The 23,310-nt window shown below is 35.6% G+C and overlaps 1 protein-coding gene across 3 annotated transcripts in view; it reads left to right on the top strand.

The window, feature by feature from the left end:
• ATPCL (ATP-citrate synthase) overlaps positions 1-23,310 on the top strand; it is a 555,953-nt gene that overhangs the window by 472,309 nt on the left and 60,334 nt on the right. For all 3 annotated transcript variants that reach the window (XM_090394661.1, XM_090394662.1, XM_090394663.1), the window contains exon 22: positions 7,508-7,601. In XM_090394661.1, coding sequence (XP_090250787.1) covers positions 7,508-7,601 — 94 coding nt within the window. The remainder of the gene's footprint in view (positions 1-7,507; positions 7,602-23,310) is intronic.

Genomic DNA, 23,310 nt, shown 5'->3' with positions numbered 1-23,310 from the left:
CATAATTCTTTGTAAATTGCATTCTCTCATCTTCATATCCCAGATTCCAAACAGCACTTACCACCTTCATGGATCTCCTCTGAACCCTTTTTGTCATGTCCTCATCACCATGAAAACTAGATGATCAAATCTGTGCAAAATAATCTGTATGCTTGATCAAGGGCTTATACAATGGAATCAAAGCCTCTTTATTTCTGCACATTGTCCTTCACATCATTGTCATAATCTAATGTGACAACTTCACAACTTGTGTAAAATGACCCCTGAACTTCAGGCCCTTGTCTATCACCACTCTCAGATTTCTCACCTCTTTTACCTCCGTTCATCATTTCCCCACCAAATGTATACTTTGCAACATTGAACTGACAGTTCCATACTGTTATCCACTCATACAATTTATTCGAATCCTCGTGTAAGGCCACAACATCTGCTCGATTCCTCATTACCCCAGTTTTGCATCATCTGCAAATAGTTTTATATTACCAGTTAAATCCGTCTTAGTATCATTAATATACAAATTAAATAACAATGGTCCCAAAACAGACCTCTGTGGTGCACCACTAGTGATCTTCTTCTGGGATACTGCATCCCCCCTATACACAACCTTGCTAATTCCTATCTGAGAGCAAGTTGCCTATCCAAAGTGCTAATCTATCATCCAATCCTATCTGATCCGGTTTAGTTAACAACATGTAGTGTGGCAGTCTATCAAAAAGCTTTGCAGAAGCTAAGTATATCACTGTATGTGCATCTTCCTTTTCCAATACATTCATCTTGTTATAGTACATAAGCAAGTTTTTAAAAACACTATCTCTCAAGCACAAAAAATGTCACTATTATCAACCTACTTTTGTATCCTAGCTCTCGCCAACCTCTCCAAGTACTTTAACCACAACTCCAGATATAAAGATTGGATTATAATTCTTAGCGACAGCCTTATTAATACCTTTATGCAGTGGAACAGTTTTGCCTTCATTCCACTCTCTTGGGATTTGTACTATTGCAAGACTTTTTAAATAGGTATGCCAAGGCTACTGTCAACTAACTTGGATATTCTTTTAAGATATTGGCGATATATCATCAAATCCTATTGTTTATGGACATCAAGCCTATTCAATTACTTGTATGCCTCATGCTCGCTCACAATTAAGCCATCCTCTCCCATTTTCTTTACTCTTAAGCTTCTCATGATTTCTTACTCATTACGATGAAATGCCCTTATGAATTGTTCCCTGAATAGCTCAACGCTTTGTCCTGTGCAGCAGGTACCATTCTTTCTTCTACTTGTCACATATTTAAAAACTTCAGGGTTCTGTGGAAAGTTTTCGATATTGAGACCACATTATAATATAAATGAATTTAATAAAAATAAGCAATTAAAACCTGACAAGTTTTGTGTGTCGCAAGACTTGCATATCAGGGGTAGTGGTACATGAAAATTTTACACAACAAAAGCCTATTAATAGTTAATTACATATATTAGATGTTTTTGATAATGTCACAATTGTTAAATGTAATTGATAATCCGGAATCATCATCATCGGCCATTATCGATCCACTGCTGGATGAAGGCCTTTCCAAGATTACTCCAACACTCTCTCTCCATGTCACTCTTGTGGAATCCAGTTCAATACTTCTTTTGTCCATCGCTGATCTTGTCTTCGGGCAATATGCCCAGCCCATTGCCACTTCAGATGTTTCACTCTTCCTGTGATGTCAGAGACTTTGGTTTGATTTCTTATCTATGTATTCCTTTTGTGATCCAGTCTTGTGATACCAAGCATCCTTCTTTCCATACTAAATTGTGTTGTTCTTAATTTTTGAATTTCCTGTGCATTCAGTGCCCTTGTTTCACAGCCATATGTCAGTATAGGAAGAATACACTGGTTAAAAACCTTTCTCTTTAGGCATAATGGTAGTTGGCTTTTGAATATTGATTGTAATTTTCCAAATGCTTTCCACCCAAGCATCGCACGTCTTTTAATTTCATCCATGATATTTTGTTCCATTGATATCTGTTGTCGTAAGTATATTTAATGATCTACTTGCTTAATTTCATCATTATTGATTTTTATTATTTCTGGTTGGACATAGTTATTGAACATAACTTGGGTCTTCTTTAGGTTTATCTTTAGGCCTGCTGTTCTGCTAGCAATTTGGAGCTCATGGATACGAGGCTGTAATTCATGTGCAGTTGAAGTAAAGATAACTATCATCTGCAAAGCATAAATGGCTTAAATATCTCCCATTTATCTTCAGACCTTTCCCTTCCCCATCAAGAAGTTTGAATATTTCTTCTAGGCACGCTGCGAATAATTTTGGAGATATTGTGTCACCCTGGATTATTGTGACATAATCCAGAATACAAATGATAAATGCATTACTGTATGTGTGCTGGAACATTACTTTGTTTTCACATTCTGTGGTATCACGCATGCTATGTCCTAGGTTTGTGGCAATTAAATTTTTGATGAAAGCAAACCATAATGAATGTAAAATTAAGCCTTGATTTCTATTGCATTTGTAGGGATCCTAAGCATTTATGAGGCTTCTTTAAATTTTCTTGTGAAGCATTTATCATCAATATATGACATTTTTGTTTGTTGCTAGAGTACTTGATGGCCAATAGTGGTTGTATCGAATGCTAGGCCTGATTTACTCTTCTTTTTTAGACATCTTTTACATGTTCAGACATGTGGATCTCTCACAACCTTCTTCTGGCCTATGTAACAAATGCCCGAGAACAATGACTCGCATAGATGCCTGGTTTTTTTTCATGGGGTGATGTGGAGGTTTTGGTGGATGTTGGAATCTTGATATTTTTTATAAAGGTAAAAAAAGCCATTTTTATGTTGTACTCACAGAGCAATGCAGCCACTTTGTCTGTGACATTCTTGATGTAAGGCAGTGTGATTGTATTTTTGAAATCTTATTTAAGTAAGGGAGTCACAGGAGATGTATTAAGAATTTTTTTGATCGTCTTGGGTTCAAAATCATTAAGCGAGAGGTTCTATTTCAGGTGGTGCAGTTCTTCATTCCTTTTAAGTGACGTGATTATTAATTGACTTAAGGAATTCACAACGTACACTAGAATATAAATTAAATTAAACTAATATATTTCCAATATTTCAGCAACTTCACTTTGCCATCTTCAAAGGAACTTAAAGACACGTGCACGCAGGCACTACAAATAGTAAATGAGGACGAAGCGAGGAAGCTATTGTTTCCCCTAACGGGCTATGTAGGTATTCTTGGCTGTTGGGCTGAAGGTCTCGTGATGTAGGTTTCCCAAATTTGGGGCAGTCTCATGCAACCAAATTTATTGAGGTTTGGCATGTTTCTTAGGGCTGAGGCTGATTCCGTGAAAAGTCTTTCAAATTTGAACTTGCTACGGTGTATTATTGTGGCTTTCTTCCACAACTCTGTGGCATGTATCCAGAGCATGGTCTGCAAGACTAGAGTGGCTATACTGGTGAAAAGGGATGTAGGCCTTGTTTTCTGAAATTCTGATATTTGCTCTCCTGCCTGTTTGGCCAAAGTAGGACAGTTTAGCTTACAGCTGCAAGGGTCATATCAAGAAATTTGAGAAATTAAAAAAGAACTCGACCTCCGAACCAATACTTCCAACCAACACTGTAGTCAACCTTTCTTCAGTTCAGCACTCATTGCTCATTCACGTGGCCACAACTTCACCGTTGCTCTCATAAAAATACCAGCTGAGGATATAATGATCCAGATTGAATGCGGGATCCGCCACCTTCCAAACCACATCACTAACAATATTAGACTTGATGTAGCTTGTGTTCTCACCAAAGCAAGACCACCAAAAACCAACATATCCAATAGTGAATATAAAGCTCTTCAGTAAATGAAGAAAAAGAAAGAAATAGTAATCACCAAAGCAGATAAGGGAAATGCCACCGTAATACTCAACCAAACGGACTACACAGGTAAGCTTAATGCTCTATTATTAGATCGGGCTACTTACCTCCCTATTGAATACAATCCCACCAATCAGAAAACTCCATATGCTCCTTAAGAAGGTCATTTCTTGGCCTGTAGAAGTTACTAACAAATTAAAACCATTTAGCTCTATAACCGCCCCGTATATATGAACTCCCAAAAATACATAAAGAAAATGTGCCATTATGTCCCATAGTGGATGACATTGATTCCTCCAGATACAAATTAGCTAAACATTTGGCCAAAGTGCTCACACACTATACTGACAACACACCATCACACATAAAAAAAAAACTCTGCCCACTTCAAAGCCAGCATAGAAAACCTTACACTCCAACATACTAACATAATGGTCAGTTTTGATGTCTCCTCCCTATTCACAAATGTCCCACTCAAAGAATCCTTAGAGCTAATCCAAGCTATCCTCCCGATATCACAGCCCTATTTCAGTTCACAGTGAACTCAGGCTATTTCGTTTGGCAGAGAAAATTCTACAAACAAATAGAGGGGACAGCCATGGGTTCACCACTTTACCCACCCTTGGCCAACTTCTTTATGGAGACTTTTGAAGAGAAAGCCTTAAACTCTGCCCCACAAAAACCAACCCATATGGCTTCGCTACGTTGATGATGTGTTTGCTATTTGGCCACGTGGCTCTGATACACTCCTCTCCTTCATAACACACTTAAACAACCAACACTCCAGAATCAAGTTTACCCTCGAAAAAGAAGAAAACAACAGCCTCCCTTTCCTAGACACACTAGTCACCTGCCAGTCTGATGGAACCTTGGTTTTCTCAGTTTATAGAAAACCCACCCATACAGGCAGATACATTCACCAACAATTTCTCTCCCTCCCCCCTCACAACTATATGGAGTTATTAAGACACTACACAACAGGGCTAAACTAATCTGTTCAAATGACAGTGCCCTAAGCACTGAACTAAATCACATCCTCAACACTTTCTCAGCCAATGGCTACCCCCCCCCCCCCCCAAATCCAAAAAATATTGAAACCAGTTAACAACCCCACCCCCTTCACAACAAGCATTACTCTAAATCCATCACCATTGGATTTAGAGTAATCCAATTACCAAAATCTTAAAAATAACATGACTTGACCTCTTGTTACAGACCATATAGAAAATTGGCATCCCTTATCTGCTCCACTAAAGACTAACCACTTCCCCTAGACCTACCAGGTGTATACCAGGTCCCTTGCAGCTGTAAGCTGTCCTACTTTAGCTAAACAAGCAGGACAGTGAATATCAGAAATCCAGAACACAAGGACTACATCCTTTTTTCACCAGTATAGCCACTCTGGTCTTGCAGACCATGCTCTGGATACACGCCCAGAATACAGTGGAAGAAAGCCACAATAATACACCATAGCAAGTTCAAATTTGAAAGACTTTTCACGGAATCAGCCTCAGCCCTAAAAAAACATGCCAAACCTCAACAAATTTGGTTGCATGAGACTGCCCCAAATTTGGGAGACCTACATCAGGAGACCTTCAGCCCAACAGCCAAGAATACCTACATAGCCCACTAGGGGGCACCATCAGGATTTTTAAGAGAAACAATAGCTCCCTCACTTCGTCCTCATTTACTGTGTGTAGTGCCTGTGTGCACGTGTCTTTATTTTAAGTTCCTTTGAAGATGGCAATGTGATGTTGCCAAAATATTTGAAATATATATTAAAGTTTAATTTAATTTATATTCTAGTGTACGTTGTGAATTCCTTAAGTTGATTAATAATCATGTATAACCAAAGTATAAGCCTTTCTACGAGAATTTTAAGTGACGTGCTTGATGTAGTGTATGCCCTGTCTTGTAGAGTTTTAATTATGCCTATCTTTTTTTAATGGATCTTTAATGGATGTTGGTGTGAAGCAGCATGTAAAAATCTAGTTGTGTTAGGTTTTCTGTATATTGAAAAAGGACAATATTTTTCCTCTTCATTTATTTGACTAAGTTATCAAGCATCGGTATGTTTTTGTGATCTTCCAGTTAAGGAGTGAATTTTATATTGGGATGCAAGCTGTTCAGATAATCTTTGAAATTAATTGGCTCATTCATTGTTCCTGATCAAATAAAAAAATATCATCAATGTAACGTAAACAAATTTTTGGTTTCTTGGAATGATGTTTAATAGCATTAGTTTAAAATTTTACATAAAGGCCAAGGCTGGATATAAGGAGGAACCTATGGCAAGCCCATTTTGCTCTCAATATTTGTCCTGAAATATGAAAAAAAAGTTATTTTCATACAGTGTTTGTGCATAGTCTTACTATGTCTGGTAGGAAAAGGCTTATAATCAGATCCATTGTGTCATCCCTATGTACATGGTGAAAAGACTGACAACATCTAAACTTGATATACTTACACTTAATATTAAACACAGTTTATGTGCTCATAATTTTAAAACCATTTAAAACACTAAACACTTTATTTCTCTATAATTAAATACAATGCCAATTAATAATAAAAACTACTTCAGATATCCAGCCAACCATTGGTACATACAAAATCACCACATCCAGATTATTTAGCAAATTTTTCTGCTTGAGCCTTCAAGATCAGACAGTTTTTTGAGAATCCATCACTTCTTTTTATAGTGAGCCATTGAAGCAATGCTTCATTTACATTTGTAAGCTTGCACTTTCTAATTTTTTCCCCTCAGTTATATTGTTTTTCTCTTCCAATATGTAAACATCTTTATTCTTTTGCAGTGTCAATATTGTTGAAGAGGAATGAGAAAACTTTTTACACATTTCAACATTTTTTGCAGTGCATCCTAACTAGCAAATAATTTCTACTTTTTCATGAATTGAGAGATACTTTCTTTTAGCAGGCATGTTGTTTCCTATGGGAGGTTTAATTTTTTACCGATTTTACATTTGTGGCAGTGTTTAGGTAAAATGAGGGAGGAGGGCTGCAGACTTGATACTGGAGATGTTTGTAGAGTTGGGATGGTTTCCAAGTGCAAGTATACATTATAAACCAGCCCATAATCCCATTCAGGTGCTGATAAGAGCCAAGTCACTCCTTTCATTTTTGTCTATTCCAAGAACTACCTAAGCAATTAAGAAAGTCTGCATAGTTACCAAAATTTATATCATTTATCCATATAGTATGCTCGTTATAAAAGTGAGCATTTGTGTGGGAATATGCTTAAATTAAATAATTTTAACCTTTTGCTCATTACAGCAATGATCTTGTTATTTCTATGCTCGCTACAACGAAGCTGGACTGTATTATATTTTCCAAATTATAATAGATAATCCCAACATTTTAACACTGTTGCAAAAGGCATCTTGAACACTAAAGCAGTGTGTGTGGTTAAAGTAAAAAGAATTGATACTTTCTTTGGGAATTGAATGCCTTTGCACTGTTGATAAAGCTTCTTGTTCTTTGAAAAGCAACATACTACTTTTGTACCTCAAATTGTTTAAGTATAATATAATCTATTCAGTATTAATTCAAGTTAAGCAACTGAAATTTATTGCAGAAATATTATATATTAAGCATATTTTATTTCTCAGGAATGTTTATGAAAGTTTAGTTCAGAGAGGGGATATCATACCACAGCCAGAAGTTCCACCACCAACAGTACCTATGGATTATACTTGGGCAAGGGTAAGTTGGTTATAATGGTGTTGATAGAGACAATTACAGTATTTTTTTATCATACTGTCTGAAAAATCAAATGGTCTGTAGGATTCTGATTTTCAAACACCATTAGTAGACTTAAAATTTGATTATGCTGTGTGATTTTGTTATAGTTTTGTGAAAGTAAACTATTTGTAGCTGTCTCACTTGATAATATATATTACAACAGCAAATAAACTTTGATAAAGTAATAATTGTATTATTTAGGAAAAAGGAGGAGAGAGATTCAGTCTATAACCAAAATCGCTGGAATTTTACAATGCTTAGAATTTTAGTTCTCACATTGATACCTGCATACTAGATTATTTGACCTATCATATGTTCTAGTAAGCATCGCACTCACCGAATGCAATGAAGAATATGAGTACAATATAACACTTGCTACTAATGGAGCAGTGACACATTTGACATGGATGAAAAAGTCAAAACACTATATATACTTTGTGTGTATTTTTTTTTTTTTTTTTTACCCAGTTATTGCTATTATTGGTCTTCCACTAGGCTAGGAAATGTAATTTAGTCTAGTAATGCTGTGTGTCACATGGATTGCTGAACACTATGACTACCAAGTGTGTTCAGTATTGGTTTTATATTTGTAAGAGAAAACAGAATACTTGAAGCAAAACTAACTGTACATCCTGAGACTATACGTCTCATTACACTGCTTGAAAAGAAGTCAACAGACACCCCCATCGGCAAGGTGCATCATGCCGTGTACATCATGCAATTGTATCTGGGTAAAATGGATCTGAGAAGGGAACTGATGAGTTTGAAAAAGCATTGTGATAGGATACCATGTTGCAGGCTTATCTGTTTGGAAAATTATTGACAAATTGGGCCATCCCAGGTCAACAATCAGTGATACCATACTGAGATGGAAGCGCAACTGCAAGTGCTACCTGCAGTGGACAATCCATTGCACTCACTAAATGTCACAAAGAATATTTGCAGAGTTCTGGGCATCAGATGGAACACAAATCTGCACAAAAATATACCTGAACCAAGGATCACAACATGGTTTCCATGGTAGGACCACAATATGCAAGCCCCACGTTACCTGAACCAACATACAGCATTGTCTTCAGTGGTGCAAAGAGTGTGTACAGGGGGATGTGGATGCTTGGAAAGCTGTGTTATGGTTTAATGAATCATGCTACACTCTCTGCCAAGCAGATGCCTGGTGAATGTCTCTTACCAAAATATGTAAATCGAACTCTGAAATTCAGATGTGGCAGTGTGATGGTATAATCCTGTTTTTCCTGCTTTTTCTTCAAACCTTTGTTTGTGGTGTCACAAACAGTGAACTCCAAGAGGTATTTGAACATTCTGGATAATGCACTGCTTCCTACTTCGCGATGTTTCTACAGAACTGACTATTATCTCTTTTAGCAAGACAGTGCATCATGTCATAAGGCTGCTGCTGCTATAACTGCATGGTTTGGTGACATGTTTCACAACAGTCCAGGTCCTCATTACATGCCTACAGGAAGAATGGTCCAAAATTCCCATTGATCACTATCGTGCACTTGTGCTAGTATGCACCCTGACTGTTTGTTCCTCACACTATGGTGTTCATTGACTTCTTTCCAATCAGTATATTTTTCAAGTGTTTTTAAATCTCCTCTCATTTCCCTGCTCTTATTAGTTAAATACAGATTATTGACTACTTAGTTGTCATGAATATCATGATACAATAGTTTCTTATAGCAAACACAATTATAATGATCTTAAAATATTCTTTCATATTTACATTCATGTGAAAGCCTAACTAGGTTAAATTTTGGGAACCTAAATCTTAGTTTTCTGGTCATAATATGGTTATGAGCTGAACTTTGGTGCCTCTGCATCATTATTTCTGATTGCATTCTTCTTGAATATTTTCTACTAATCTTCTGTGTATTTATCTCATTTAAGTCCTTCAAAGTAATTATTCAAGACATGCAGAGGATCTTTGATTTCAGTATTCTTTCTCAGATTTTTCATAGCTTCCAGAACATTTTCCACTTTCATATTAATCTTCTATATTCTTAACAAAATCTTCCAATGAGTTGTTTTGCTATGTTCTTCTACTTATTTACCACAAACTTTTGATATGATTTCTTCTTTTCTTGGACTGTCTCTTATTTTTTTTTACTTTTTTGTTAGAATTCCATCTAGCTACTTGCAATGATACCATTTATGCATTGATCATTGAAAGGCAATGCTACTTTCAATGCTCAAGGCATTGAAAGTAGCACTGTTTGCTTTTCTATGTGATATTCATTTTTATCCTCCTTGAACTAAATGCTGTAATTTTTTATTTCACATCTCATGTATACTCTTACACCTTGAACCAGCATGAAGATATCATTACATATCAATATCAACAATGACAGCTTATTTCATCTGTACTCTCCATGTGAATTAATTCATATCTTTATGTTGGAATAGGATGTTAGTTATGACTAGTCCCTCTTCTGAACAGAAATCCAGTAATTAGCATTAGCCTTGCTTTTTTCCTATAAATTTTTAGAAATCATTAAAAGGTCTGTGATACTCTACCAGCTACATGAGTAAGTTGGCATTTTTACTAGATAATCAGCAGAAGAGCCGTATTCATGGGTGTGCGAACTGTGCAATGGCACAGGGCCCCGTGCCGTTCTATTATTCGATGAAATAACATTAGGATAAACAGTAATTGGTATAGGGAATAAATTTTAAGATCTAGAGTGGTAGTATTTGAAACTACTCTAAGATATATAACAATATCGTATAACATTTTTAAATGCACTAAAAGAATTATCTAAAACTGCATCAGATAATACTATCAAAGTAGAAGTGTTTCAATATATGAACAAATAGAAGCCTTGTAATTTGGTATGAGCTTTTGTCAAAAGTTAATTTAGTGAGTCAAGTATTACAAAATGCAAAAATTCCCATAGACGTAGCAACTAAGCATATTAAAGAGTTAGTGCAGTACTTTGAAGAGCAGAGAATATCAGGATTTGATAGATGTTTTGAGTTTACTAAAGAACTGTCAAATCTATTAGAAATAGAAATTAAATTTAAAGAAAGTCGAGTACATCGAAGAAAAGTAATTTTTGATTATGAAACGCCTGACGAATCACATATAGGTGATAAGAAAGATAATTTTAGGATAAATTTCTTTTTTGTAATTTTAGATACTGCTCTACAATCTGTCAAAAAATATTTGAATTGTATGAAATTCACGAAAAATCATTTGGATTTCTTTGATATGAAATTAATAAGAAAAAGGACAGAAAATGAATTAAAATTTTGCTGCAAACAGCTGCATCAAAAATTAAATACAGATATTGATGAATCTGAATTTTACAATGAATTAATTATTTTTAGAAATATTGTTCCAGAAGATGCATCCATTAATATTTTAAAATTCATAATTGCAAATAATTTATCGGACATTTATCCAAATATTACTACGACATTTAAAATATTATTGACCAGACCAGTTACGGTCGCATCACCAGAAAGGTCATTTTTCCAAATTAAAATTAATAAAAACCTATTTGCGATCTTCTATGTCTCAAGAACATTTGCCGTCCCTGGCAATAATATCTATAGAGCATGAAATTGCAAAAAATTTGAATTTTGATAGCGTTATAAATGATTTTATTGATAAGCGCATTAAGTTAAATAAAATTTAATATATTAAGATTTCTTTTAAATCTTTTAAGTTGTTATACATATATTTCATTCTTTATAGTAAAAACGGATTTTTTTATATTATTATTTATATTATTAAATAAATCATTGTTCTGGCGTATTTATATGATAATGTGTACTTACATAATAAAATAATATATCATGTGCATATGAACGCATTTATTTTTTTAACTAATTTTTTCCCTTTATTTAAATTGATGCTAGAGAGCATACTTGTTTATTTATGGGCATAAATATTTTTCATATTTGATTTAATTAATTAATTAACAAGATATTCTTCCATTAAAAATTTCCATAAATGTTACTAACTTTCAGCAGCCCAGCTTTTCCATTTCGCACAGGGCCACCAAAATGTAGAAATGGGCCTGATCAGCAGTTTTCTGATTAGCTAGTTAATTAATCTGTTGTTTATGAGATTTCTGTGGTATCAAATTGTGGAAGTCAAAATATAAGGTACCTGAGGCAAATAAGGCCCACCTTATTTAAAATTTGATTATTTAGATTTGAATTGTTTATGATTTTAGAATTGTTTAGATTAATTGAAACAACAGTGTTCATGTTAAAGTTTGTATTTTCACTAATTAAAAAAACACAAATAAGAACAGTTTTTTCAGTAATTTATATTTTAACCAAGTCTTTAAAAAACACCTTGTGTGGGCCTTATTAAACCATAGTAGTTTAATAAAGCCCTTGAACAAAATTAACTATTTAAAAAAGAATATAACTATTAATTTTAATCATTATTAATTTTAATCATAATTATTAGTTTAAGAACAGTCATAAGGGCATACAAATATGCCACATTCTTCTTTGGTGAGACCAACACACTCTTCATGGTACCATTTAAGACAAAGTGTGCATTGCCTCATATCAACAACCTTTTCTTCTCTGCATCCATGGCAATACCACCCCTCTTTTGACACTCAGTTTGTTTCTTTATTATTATTTTTTTTTGGTTCTTCCTGTTTTTTAGTGGCAGCCTTCTCTTTCTTACTATCCTTTTCTTTGAAAAGATCTTTGGTCACTCTCTGGCCCTTATAATTTAACACTTTTCTTCGTGGTGTTGCCTTTACATCTGCATAATTTGGCGTTGGCATTAACTCTTGAAACGATGACTTCAAAGAGTTCTTTGTTTTTAGATTTGCCAATGGAATCTCATCATCGGAGTTATCTGAATCACAAGTTGGGGGATTAGGACATGTTCTTACAGCTGGAGCAGGATTCAAAAATTGAGCTTTACGTTTAGAAATTGTTTGGTTTCTCTTTAAAAATAGCTTCAACCAATCTTTTCCTGTGAGGCCACTTTCTTTATTGAAGTTATTCCTAATTTCATTTTGTTCGCAAAATATTATGATAGTACTTCATGAAAAATTTGCATCATTACTAACTACCTATCAACAATTTCTCTCCAAATTAATGTTATCTGTCAAGATTCCAGTATTCTCAGATATTATGCATGTCTTGTAAGGCAATTTTACTGTATCAGTCCATTTAGATCTTGGTCTTCCTCTGGGTCTTTTTTCCTGCTATACTGGCAAAGGAAATCTTTTACTAATCTTCCCTCTCCTATTCTGAGATTACCTCTGCTAACAAATTCCTGAGTGCTAACAATGTCAAGTTCTTTCCTAATATCTTCATTTTTGATATGAAACTACCACTGAATCTCCACTAATCTTTCTCAGAACTTTCATGTCTGTAGTCTCCAGTCTTTGATCAAGCATTTATTACTAACCCAGCTCACAGTCCATCAAATAAACTTGGTTTGAACGCTGTCTTGTATACAACTAGTTTAGTGATTCTTTTAGCTAAGCTTATACATTTGTTATACATAACTTAATTTTTCAGGAAATGATAATGTATACTAGAATATTAATTAAAAACTTTAATCAATACCTTCCTATGTCTCAGCAGTGTTATTGTTGGGAGAAGGGATTGTGACTGCTGGTGAATATCTATATGCATAGGTTTTCTGTAAACAGAGAAAGCTAGAGATCCATCAGGCTGGCATGTAATCAGTGTCTAGGAAATAGGAAAGGGAGACTGTTGTTTTCCTTTTCCAAGGTGAACTGAATCCTAGGATGTTGATTGTTTAAATATGTTGAAAAATTGTGGAGTGTATCCAGGCCGTGCGACCAAATGGCAAACACATCATCCACATAGCATAGCCAAGCGGTGGGCTTATGTGGGGCGGAGCTTAAGGCTTTTTCTTCAAAGGTCTCCATAAAGAAATTGGGCTCTCTATCTGTTTGTAGAATTTTTCCTTGCCAAATGAAATAGCACGAGTTCATGGTGAACTGAAATATGGCTGAAATCTTCTTCGTCTATGATCTCTTATGCTTTTAAGCGTTGAGATTTTGCCAAAGAGATTTCCTTGCCATCCTGTCCAAGGTTTGTTGTTTTGCTTCTTTCCAGTTAATTCCCTTCTTTTCCAGTTTTTCTTTAATTTCCTTTTGCCAACCTTTCCTGGGTCTGCCTATGTTTCTTTTTCCTATTTTCTGGCTTTCATATACAGTTTTTGCTATTCTTCCTTCTTCCATTCGATTAAGATGGCCAAACCGTCTCATTTGGGCTTGTGTTATGAATTGATTCAGAGGTGCAACTTAAAGGCTGTCTCTTATGGTTTGATTTCTTATCTGGTCTAGTCTTTTTTTTTTTGTGCCACTTTCCTGAGATATTTCAATTTTTTGTTGTTTATTTGTGTTGTTAAACACCAAGACTCACAACTGTATCGCCCACTTGCAAAGCTGAAATGGGCGCCACAAAACAAATGGCAATTTATTTATTTATTTTTGTCATAATCATGCGGAAAGAATTTACAAGAAAGAAATTAAATTACACATTTGTTCTTGAAAACATTGTTGGTAGAAACACTGAACGATGCACTGCCATTTTGGTATTTTGGGTGACTTCTTTCTTATGTGGGGTGGACCTTTCATTGCATAGAATAGCTTTGTTCCCTCTCTTATCCTGTTGTTAATTTCTGTGTCTAGTCTACCATCTTCTTGTATATATGATCCCAAGTATTTAAAGGAGTGGACTTGTTCCAGTTGGTGATTCTCTATTTTTATTGTGTTTTTGTTGGTTTCTAGATATGATCATTGTTTTAGTTTTATTTATATTTATGGTCATATTCCTTATCTTTGTTTCTTCATACCAAATGTTGATATTGTGCTGCAGATCTTCAACTGTATTTGCTAGAATCACTACAAATTTTCACACATGCAAAAGCCATGTGTGAAATCCTGGTTTCTTTCAGTTTCCTGTATCCTAAGTTCCACTTAGGATACAGGAAATTTCCTTGCTACTTTTTCTACATTTTTCAACTTTTATTTTATGAATTGTTTCCAATACTAATAAGTAGTGGTCACTGCCTATTTCAGGACCTCTATAGACTCTTGCATTTTTTGTTTACTTCCGGTGCAATCTGCTTATGATGGCATAGTCTATTAGAGAGCAAAAGGAAAGGGTGAAAGAAATGATTGTTGTGGCAGGTACGAATGATTTGAAAGGAGATAAAATGGAAATGATAGAAGACCTGAATGAATTGTTTGAGGTAGCAAAAGAAAAGAGTGAGAGAGTTAGAATGATTAGTCTTTTGCCACGGTATGACAGTGAAATGTTTAAAAGGAGGGCAATAATTGCGAATGACTTTATGCGTGGGTTATGTATGACGAGTGGTGTGGAATTTGTGGATGTGTGGAGTGAGTTTGATGGGCGAAAGTATCTATATAAGATGGATGGCTTGCATTTGAATGGTTACGGTGTAAAAAGACTTGAGAAAGTGCTGCTGAATGTAGTGGATGTGCAAATTCAGGGAAACTAGATTTGTTAGGGGGGGGGGGGAGTAGAGATACAGTCCTTATGGAGGCAGTTGAATGTAAGAATGAATATAATATGCCAGAGCAAATAAGGACAACAAATCTGAGTGGGATAGTTAATATAAGGCATCAAGGTAGGGTTGGGGCTAATGGGGGTCTTAAATTCATGTACACTAATACTAGGAGTATTAGGAACAAGAAGGAAGAGTTTTTGGCCATGGTTAGCACTTCCAGACCACAGGTTATAGGTATTAGTGAAACATGGCTGACTGTAGATGATATAACTAGTGGGATTGAATGTGATGGGTATAGTGTGTTCAGGAATGACAGAGAGAATAAAATGGGGGGAGGAGTATTGTTGATGATAGCTGATGAGCTCCAGCCAAGGAGAATAGAAGTTGAATTGCAGGATAGAGAAAAGAGCACATTTGAGGCCATTTGGTGTGAGATTGTGGTTAGCAGAACTAAATATACAATTGGGTGCTGCTATAGACCAGGTGATGGAAAAGATGGTGGTGACAGTATGCACAAGCAAATAGAAGAAATGGGTGGAAGGAGGGTGATTATTATGGGAGATTTCAACTATGGTCGCATTGATTGGAGTGAGGAGAGGACACACGGGAGGAAGGAACTGGATTTTATGCGGTTATTAAGGGATAACTATCTGCGACAGCATGTAATGGAAAATACTAGGGGTCAGAGAGTGCTTGACCTAGTAATTACATCTGAGGATTTGGCTGTAACAAATATGACCACATTGCCACCAATCGGTGAGAGTGATCATAGGGTCTTAACTTGGGAGGTGGCTAAAGGTGTAGAATTTTCAATTAAGACAGGGTACATGTGGAATTATCGGGCTGGAAAGTATGACAAGCTTAGGAGTTTGATTGGTTCAGTGCCATGGCATGTACAACTGCAAGGACTAGAAGTTGATAGTGCATGGGAGGTAGTTAAGAAGTGCTTGCATGAAGCAATGGCTGACTGTATACCTAGAGTCCGAATAATAAATCAAGTAGGGGTTAAATGGATGAATAACACCATTAAGCTTGAGTTGCAAAAAAAGAAACAACTATGGAGGGAATTTAAGGAGAAGGGTGACCGGCAGGCACATGAACGGTATAAAGCGCAGGCCAGAAGGGTGACGAGTGTGGTAAGAAAAGCAAAAAAGGATTACGAAAGAACATTGGCCATGCAGGCTAAAGAGAATCCTAAACAGTTTTTTAGATATGTAGCAAGTAAAAGGAAAAATGTACATGGCAGATTGATTTTAAAGAATGCCGATGGTAGAGAGGTAACTGAATCAGTTGAGTTACTGAGTGAGCACTTTGCAAAAGTATATCACCCAGGTGGTGACATTGCAGAAACAAATAAACCAGTAGATTATACGGGAATTGTGGTTAATGAAGTGGAGGTGAGTAGTCTATTGCATAACCTCAATGTCAATACATCTGTGGGATTGGATGGTATACCAGCTCGTGTTGTACGAGAAGCAGCTAAAGAATTGTCAGTACCCTTGACCATTTTGTTTAATTTGAGTCTCGGGTCTGGGTTAGTCCCGAGCGGGTGGAAAGAGGGGAAAATAGTTCCACTGCATAAAGGTGGTTCCAAGACTGCTGTTGTAAATTACCGACCGATTAGCATATCAGGAATCATTGTCAAGGTCTTAGAGAAATTAGTCAAGAAAAGAATACAGGATTGGATAGATGAAAATGGGATATTGTATGGGGGACAACATGGTTTTGTGAAGGGTAGATCATGCCTCAGTAACTTGCTAACGTTTTATAACACAGTGACGGCTGAACTGGATAGGGGTAATGGGTTTACAGTGATACTACTGGACCTTGCCAAGGCCTTTGATAGGATACCACATGGAACCCTAATCAGTAAACTGGAGCAGATGGGTATAGATATAGGGTTAGTGAGATGGGTAAGAGGGTGGTTGAAGGAGAGATATCAAAGAGTGGTTTATTCAGGAGTGGAGTCTAAATGACGTCTTGTGACTAGTGGAGTGCCACAGGGCTCTGTTCTTGGACCACTGCTTTTCAATTTGTTCATCAATGATATTGGAAAGGATCTGAGAGGAAGTGTTCACTTGTTTGCTGATGATGCAAAGTTGGGTAGAGCAATTGTGAGTGCACAAGATGTCAAAATTGTACAGGATGATTTGGATAGTTTGGAGGACTGGGCTAGGAAAAATGGATGTCAATTTAATGTGGCAAAGTGTAAGGTTATGCACTTTGGGGTGAAAAGAATAGCAGCAGTATATTGCATTGGTGGAATCATACTCCAGGAGATTGATGAGGCCAGGGATTTGGGAGTGTTGGTGGATAGGGAGTTGAAGTTTAGGGGGCACATTGCAAAAGTAACTAAAACAGCTCACCAAATCACTTGGCTTCTGAAAAATACTTTAACATGCAGAGACGAACAAGTTGTTGTTCCTCTGTATCGAGCCTTGATAAGACCCCATCTGGACTTCTGTGCCCAGCTATGGGCACCAGGGTTTCTTCGTGATGGGGAGGAAGTGGAGAGGGTCCAGAGACGAGTGACCAAGATGATAGCAGGTCTGTGGAATGAACCTTATGAGAATAGGTTGAAGATTTGTGGGTTGCAGAAATTGGACGATAGGCGAAGGAGGGGTGATATGATTGAGACATTCAAATTACTGAAGGGTTTTTATAAGATTGATCTAGAAGATATTTTTGAAAATATGACTGGTGGTGGGAGGACTAGGGGCCATGCATGGAAGCTGGGCAAGAGCGTGGTTGACAAGGGTGTTAGAGCTAGGTTCTTTACTTGGAGAGTGGTAAATGAGTGGAATAAGCTTCCAGAGTCTGTTGTGGGTGCTACGACCATGAATGAGTTCAAGGCAAGGTATGATAGATACTGTGTGAATGTTGAATAGTTGTTCTTGACATGATGTTAGGGCCTCCCTCGATGAGTCTGTCGACTCCTTGGAGTTTCCCGGAACAATAATAATAATAATAATAGTCGATTATAGATTTTTCGTTTCTATTGGGCTCTTCCCTGGTAAACTTATGGATTTCTTTATGTTTGAACATGGTATTCGCTATTACTAAATTATTTGTAAGGCAAAGATTTATTATTCTTTCTCCATTATTATTCCGGGTTATTTCTCCTTGTGATCCCAACACTTGTTTCGTTTCTTCATATACTTGATTCCCTACCCGGCCATCAAGGTCTCCTAGTAGTATGATATGCCCCTGAACTTCTTCATTTGTTTTTTGTAAGAGTTTGAAGAATTCAACTTTAATTTCTTTATTAGCATTATCGTTTGGGCCATATGCAACAATTACAGTGAATACTTGGTTGTCTGATTTAAAATCTGTAGTGATTGTCAACAACCTTTCATTTATTAGTTGCCATTTAGTAATATATTCTTTGAGATCTGGTTTAATTATGCAAGCTACCCCTTGTTTTCCCCATTCTCTTGGGTTTATCCATGAATAGAAAAGTATATACCCATCTTTCATTTTCTGGCAACCTTGACCTTTCTTTTTTGTTTCTGTGACTGCTAGCAGATCCAATCTTGGTTTTTTTAAATTCATCTATTAATTCATTTTCTTTTCCATGTAGACTTTTAACGTTCCATGTTCTGTATCTCATGTACCTTTTTCCTCACTTTTTTTCTACCCTTCATAGTAAACTATGACGAGCATTCCCCGATCCACCACCAGGGGATGCGCCTGATGGGGGTTACAGGTGTCCCCACACAGGATGGCTGAGATATCGGGAGGAAATTTGGCTTGGATGAGGTCTATACTGGCTTTAAAGTAGGCTGAGTTTTTTTATGTGTAAAGGTTTGTTGGAAAGAAGTGATTAACAGACTAAAACTTTTTAACTCTAACCCCCCCACTCGATATATGAACTACCAACAATCCATAAGCAAAATGTACCATTACGTCTCATTGTGAATGGCATTGATTCCCCCACGTGCAAATTAGCCAAACATTTAGAGAAAGCGTTCACACAATATACTGGCAACACACTTTCACACATAAAATACTCAGCCCACTTTAAAGCCACTATAGAAAATCTCTCACTCCAACACTGACATAATGGTCAGTTTTAATGTCTCCTCCTTATTCACCAATGTCCCACTCAAAGATACCTCATTCCTCATCCAAGCCAAATTTCCTCCTGAATAGAACCTGAGTAAATTACCTTGTTCATCACACCAATTGGAAGAATAAATAACAAAAAAAAAGTTATTTTCACACTTGAAATTTTATATCTCTTGTGAACAAATGAAATAAATAAAATGTGAAGTACAACATCTTTATCCTTGAAATATCTTAAGGTAGTTTGTGTATTTGATGCACTTCAGAGATTAATGGTCAGACATGTTTTAAGAGCTTAGATAGACAGTACTGCAGTATATTTTTGTAGGAAACATTTGCACATCTCAAGGCAGCACTTGTTAGAAAGTATACTAGTATGCATAAAACATCAAATTTTCTCTGCAACATAGTCCTGTTCTCCTTTTAATTTTTTTGTTTTATTGAAAGTAATAGTGGAATGGTATCTAAATCATCACCTAGCAAGAAGGAAAGAAAATGGGTGATATTAAACATTCAACACAAAATTGAAATCTCAGATTTTGATACTGTAGTACATATTTTGTCAAGAAAGGAATTTTTTTTAAAAATTTTAGTTTATTTTTTTCCTTTCATGCACAGAATCTAAGACCCTAAGTGCACTGACGAAACTGAGAAAAAAGATTGTTGATGAAGTGGGATGTTAATGGTATCAGAAGCAACAAGAAAAGAAAATTACCATGCCAAGTAAACTAATTAGAGAAAAGGCCAAATACTTCCATGAGAAAATGAACATAGTCAAATTGCATTTGTAGTGAGGAATGGTTGTACAGGTTTAAATACCTTCATAGAATCAAGGAAGAAAATGGGTGATATACATACAACACAAAATCGAAATTATAAAAAAATAAATAAATAATATATCGAAGGGGCAAGATCTCAGGTGGATAGTGATTTGTGGAGAGAAGCAGTTGTTGGATTTTGAGGTTGCAGATGACTGTAACTTTCCAAGAAAATTGTTCATAAAAAGTGTATAACGCAGACGTGATGTTTTGGCAGATATTGCTCGCATCAACTGTGGCTCCTGGCAGCGAACATGGCTCATCAGCCAGATATAAACAAAGATAAAAACGGATTACTGTTTTGTGTTGTGCCAATGCTTCTGGAACCCACAGATGCAAACACCTTGTGATTTTTGGAGTAATTCAAAGTCATTTTAGCTGCACATAAGAAATGACACTTCTGTGTTCTTAATGATTACTGTAAATAAGTGTGTAGTTCTCCTAAAAATCAGCAAGTTTTGACTTGTGTTATTATTTTTTTCCATTGGTTGTGACATATAAAGAAATTATACAAATTAAGCTATTTTAGAAATGAAGTACATATCGATAATAGAATAGCTTTGTTTCTGGTTCCCTTGGCAAATTCATAACCATGCACCTTCTTACAGTGTGACAATTTCGTTAAAATATGTAACTGGTTCCATAGCTTTCCTATTTCTGTATATTGATACATCTTAGCCTTAACAGAAAAATGTTTCTATTATAACACAAAGTTTCTCATGATATTTAGGAAGGATAAACATTGACTTTTTTTTTTTTCTCATGTAGCATTTGTTTATAGTTACTTGGCTTAACAGGTATAGATTCACACAGTAAACTGTGGATTATATAATTAATAGTGTTATTGTTAAACTAGCACTATATGAATAACTAGTGTGAAGGAAACTTGGTTTTGGTTCCCAGTTTGGAGTGACATAAAGTGATAAAAGTGGAATACTGGGGGAAAAAAAAAAAAAAAAAGTTTGTTTATACTGAGTGCGTGGCAAGGAGAGAGAGAGAGAGAACCACAACTAATACCGTTCCCATCCTATTTATGCTACGTCTCATATCCAGGAGGTTGACTGCCATGACGTGACTTATGGTTGACTACGGGTGTAACGACATGTGGTGCGGGCCCTATATCTTCCACATATTGTAAGTATTTATGGTTGTAAATCCATGTGTGTTCATGGTACCACTTTGCATGTTCTGAGGGACGAAAAACCCTCAGAACATGCAAAGTTCTGAGTGGGTGGAAGAGTCATCTACTTTTGTATGAGACCAGCTAACTCACCTTTAGTTAAAAGTTACCAGATAAAGATCCCTGAACATGAATCAAACCCAGGTCTTTCCGACCAAATGGCTATACTGACTGAGCTATGGAGGCTTTAAAAGACTGCCAATAATTTAAAGGTAACTAAAATAATAAATTACGACAAAAAATACCATTCAGGTAATTTATTTTAGTTACCTTTAAAATTATTGGCAATCTTTTATTTTGTCCTCTCTAACTCTTTGGAATCTAGCAGATGAGTTTAGTGAAATTTTCTTAGCATACTCTACATCATTGTTTGCTGTAATTTTTTTATTTATAATAATTTATTTATTATAATTTCATTTATTATTTTGTTTTTATTTTTTGAGAGGAATTAAAATTCAGTAAAGCAGTTGCTTTCCATTAGAAACAGACTAAATATAGCTAGTGAAACTACCACTTTTGTTGACAGTTTGTTGTGATAACTCTTTCACCCTGCTTCAGGAATCATCTTTTGTTTGCTTGTGAGAAAATCATCATGTTGAAAATGTTATTTATTACTTTTTTTTTTTCCCCTAAATCAAAAAGCATCAGTGATTATATTTTAACTTAACAATAGTGCTTGAAAAGCATATATTAGCCCTCAAGAATGGTGCTTTCCTGTAGAACATGAAGCATAGCTTCTAATTAATGTTCTTTCAAATTACAGAACAAAAAAATCACTTTCCCAGTGCAGTCGGATAAATGGTAGATTAATGTAATTAAATAATAATTTTCTAAAAAAAAAAAAAAAAAGTTTCATGTGATATTCATCAGACACAGAAGCATGGCAACCTTAACTCTATAATAATTATTAACTAAATTTATTAGCTAATGAATGACAAACAATTTTTACCTTGCTTACCAGGGCATCTTCATGAGAATAAAGAAACTATGTGCATGCATGCTGACATGGAAGGTGAACATACAGAGTATGAAAGTCAGAATTCTGTGGTCCTAACTGACATCCTGTATGGGCATGATGATGGGAACTCACTGACGTTCTCAAAATAATGATTTTCCATGTTTTAGATAAAGTGAAGCAGCCAAATTTGTTAAGATCTGGTGAATTATGTGTAGTATATTCGAGGAATAATCTCTGATTTATATCGCTTTCTTTATAACTTTTTTTTTTTTTTTGTCAGATCAAGTTTGCCACTATGCTGATTTGTATCATCATAGTTTGCTACATCAGATGCATGTTGGCAGTTCTTTCTGTTTATCCAAAATAAGATACTTTGCAGGGCAAGGGATACTGTGGACCCCAGGATAGTCTAGATCAGCGGTTCCCAACCTTTTTGACTCGCGGAGCCCCTTAGGTCCATACAATAAACTCAGTTCCTCCAATTTAATCATTTCATCCAATTCAATTCAAATACATATTCATTCATTACTTGTTATTCAAAATTTTTATTATTCATTGTAGAAGACAATTCCTATTTAATTTTACTAACTAAAGTGCACTGCAGTGCAACAGTAGGCGTAAATTAAGACATAACTTAAAATAACTTATAAACGTTTAATGAGACACCTGTGGTCGCATTTTTTTTTTTTTTTTGCACGGTTTCTTATTTTAGGTTCAATTGATGATAATTGCAGGAGGCGAATGTTTGTTTCTGCATCTAAGCAGCTTCTGTATTTTGTTTTGATACCTGTATAGGCGGAGAATCCCACTTCACAGAGATATGTAGTTGAGAAAGGCAGCAATATTAATTTTGCTTTCTCAGACAAGATTTTGAATTCATCTTGTAAATGCAGCCAAAACAAAGGTAGACTTTGGTTTTGAAACGCGGTTTTTAGTTCGCTGTGAGATGTCAAATCTGTGAGGACTTCGTATTCTGCTAAGTTTAAGCTGGGTGGTTTTTTTGTTCATGCTGAATACATTCAGTACCCATTTAAAGTCATGAAACACCTTCTTTTGAGCTGTCGGAAAATAATGTTCAAACGAGTCTTTCAAAGCTTCGAGATGCACCTGAATATTTTTCTTGATGTAATTTTCATTCA

The sequence above is a fragment of the Typopeltis vanoorti genome, chromosome 6 (genome assembly GCF_054136105.1).
Source record: "Typopeltis vanoorti isolate ZY-2024b chromosome 6, IOZ_Tvanoo_1.0, whole genome shotgun sequence".
In the NCBI taxonomy this organism is placed as follows: Eukaryota; Metazoa; Arthropoda; class Arachnida; order Uropygi; family Thelyphonidae; genus Typopeltis; species Typopeltis vanoorti.
Note: the sequence above shows the minus strand (reverse complement) of the source record. Positions and strands in the feature narration are given on the sequence as shown.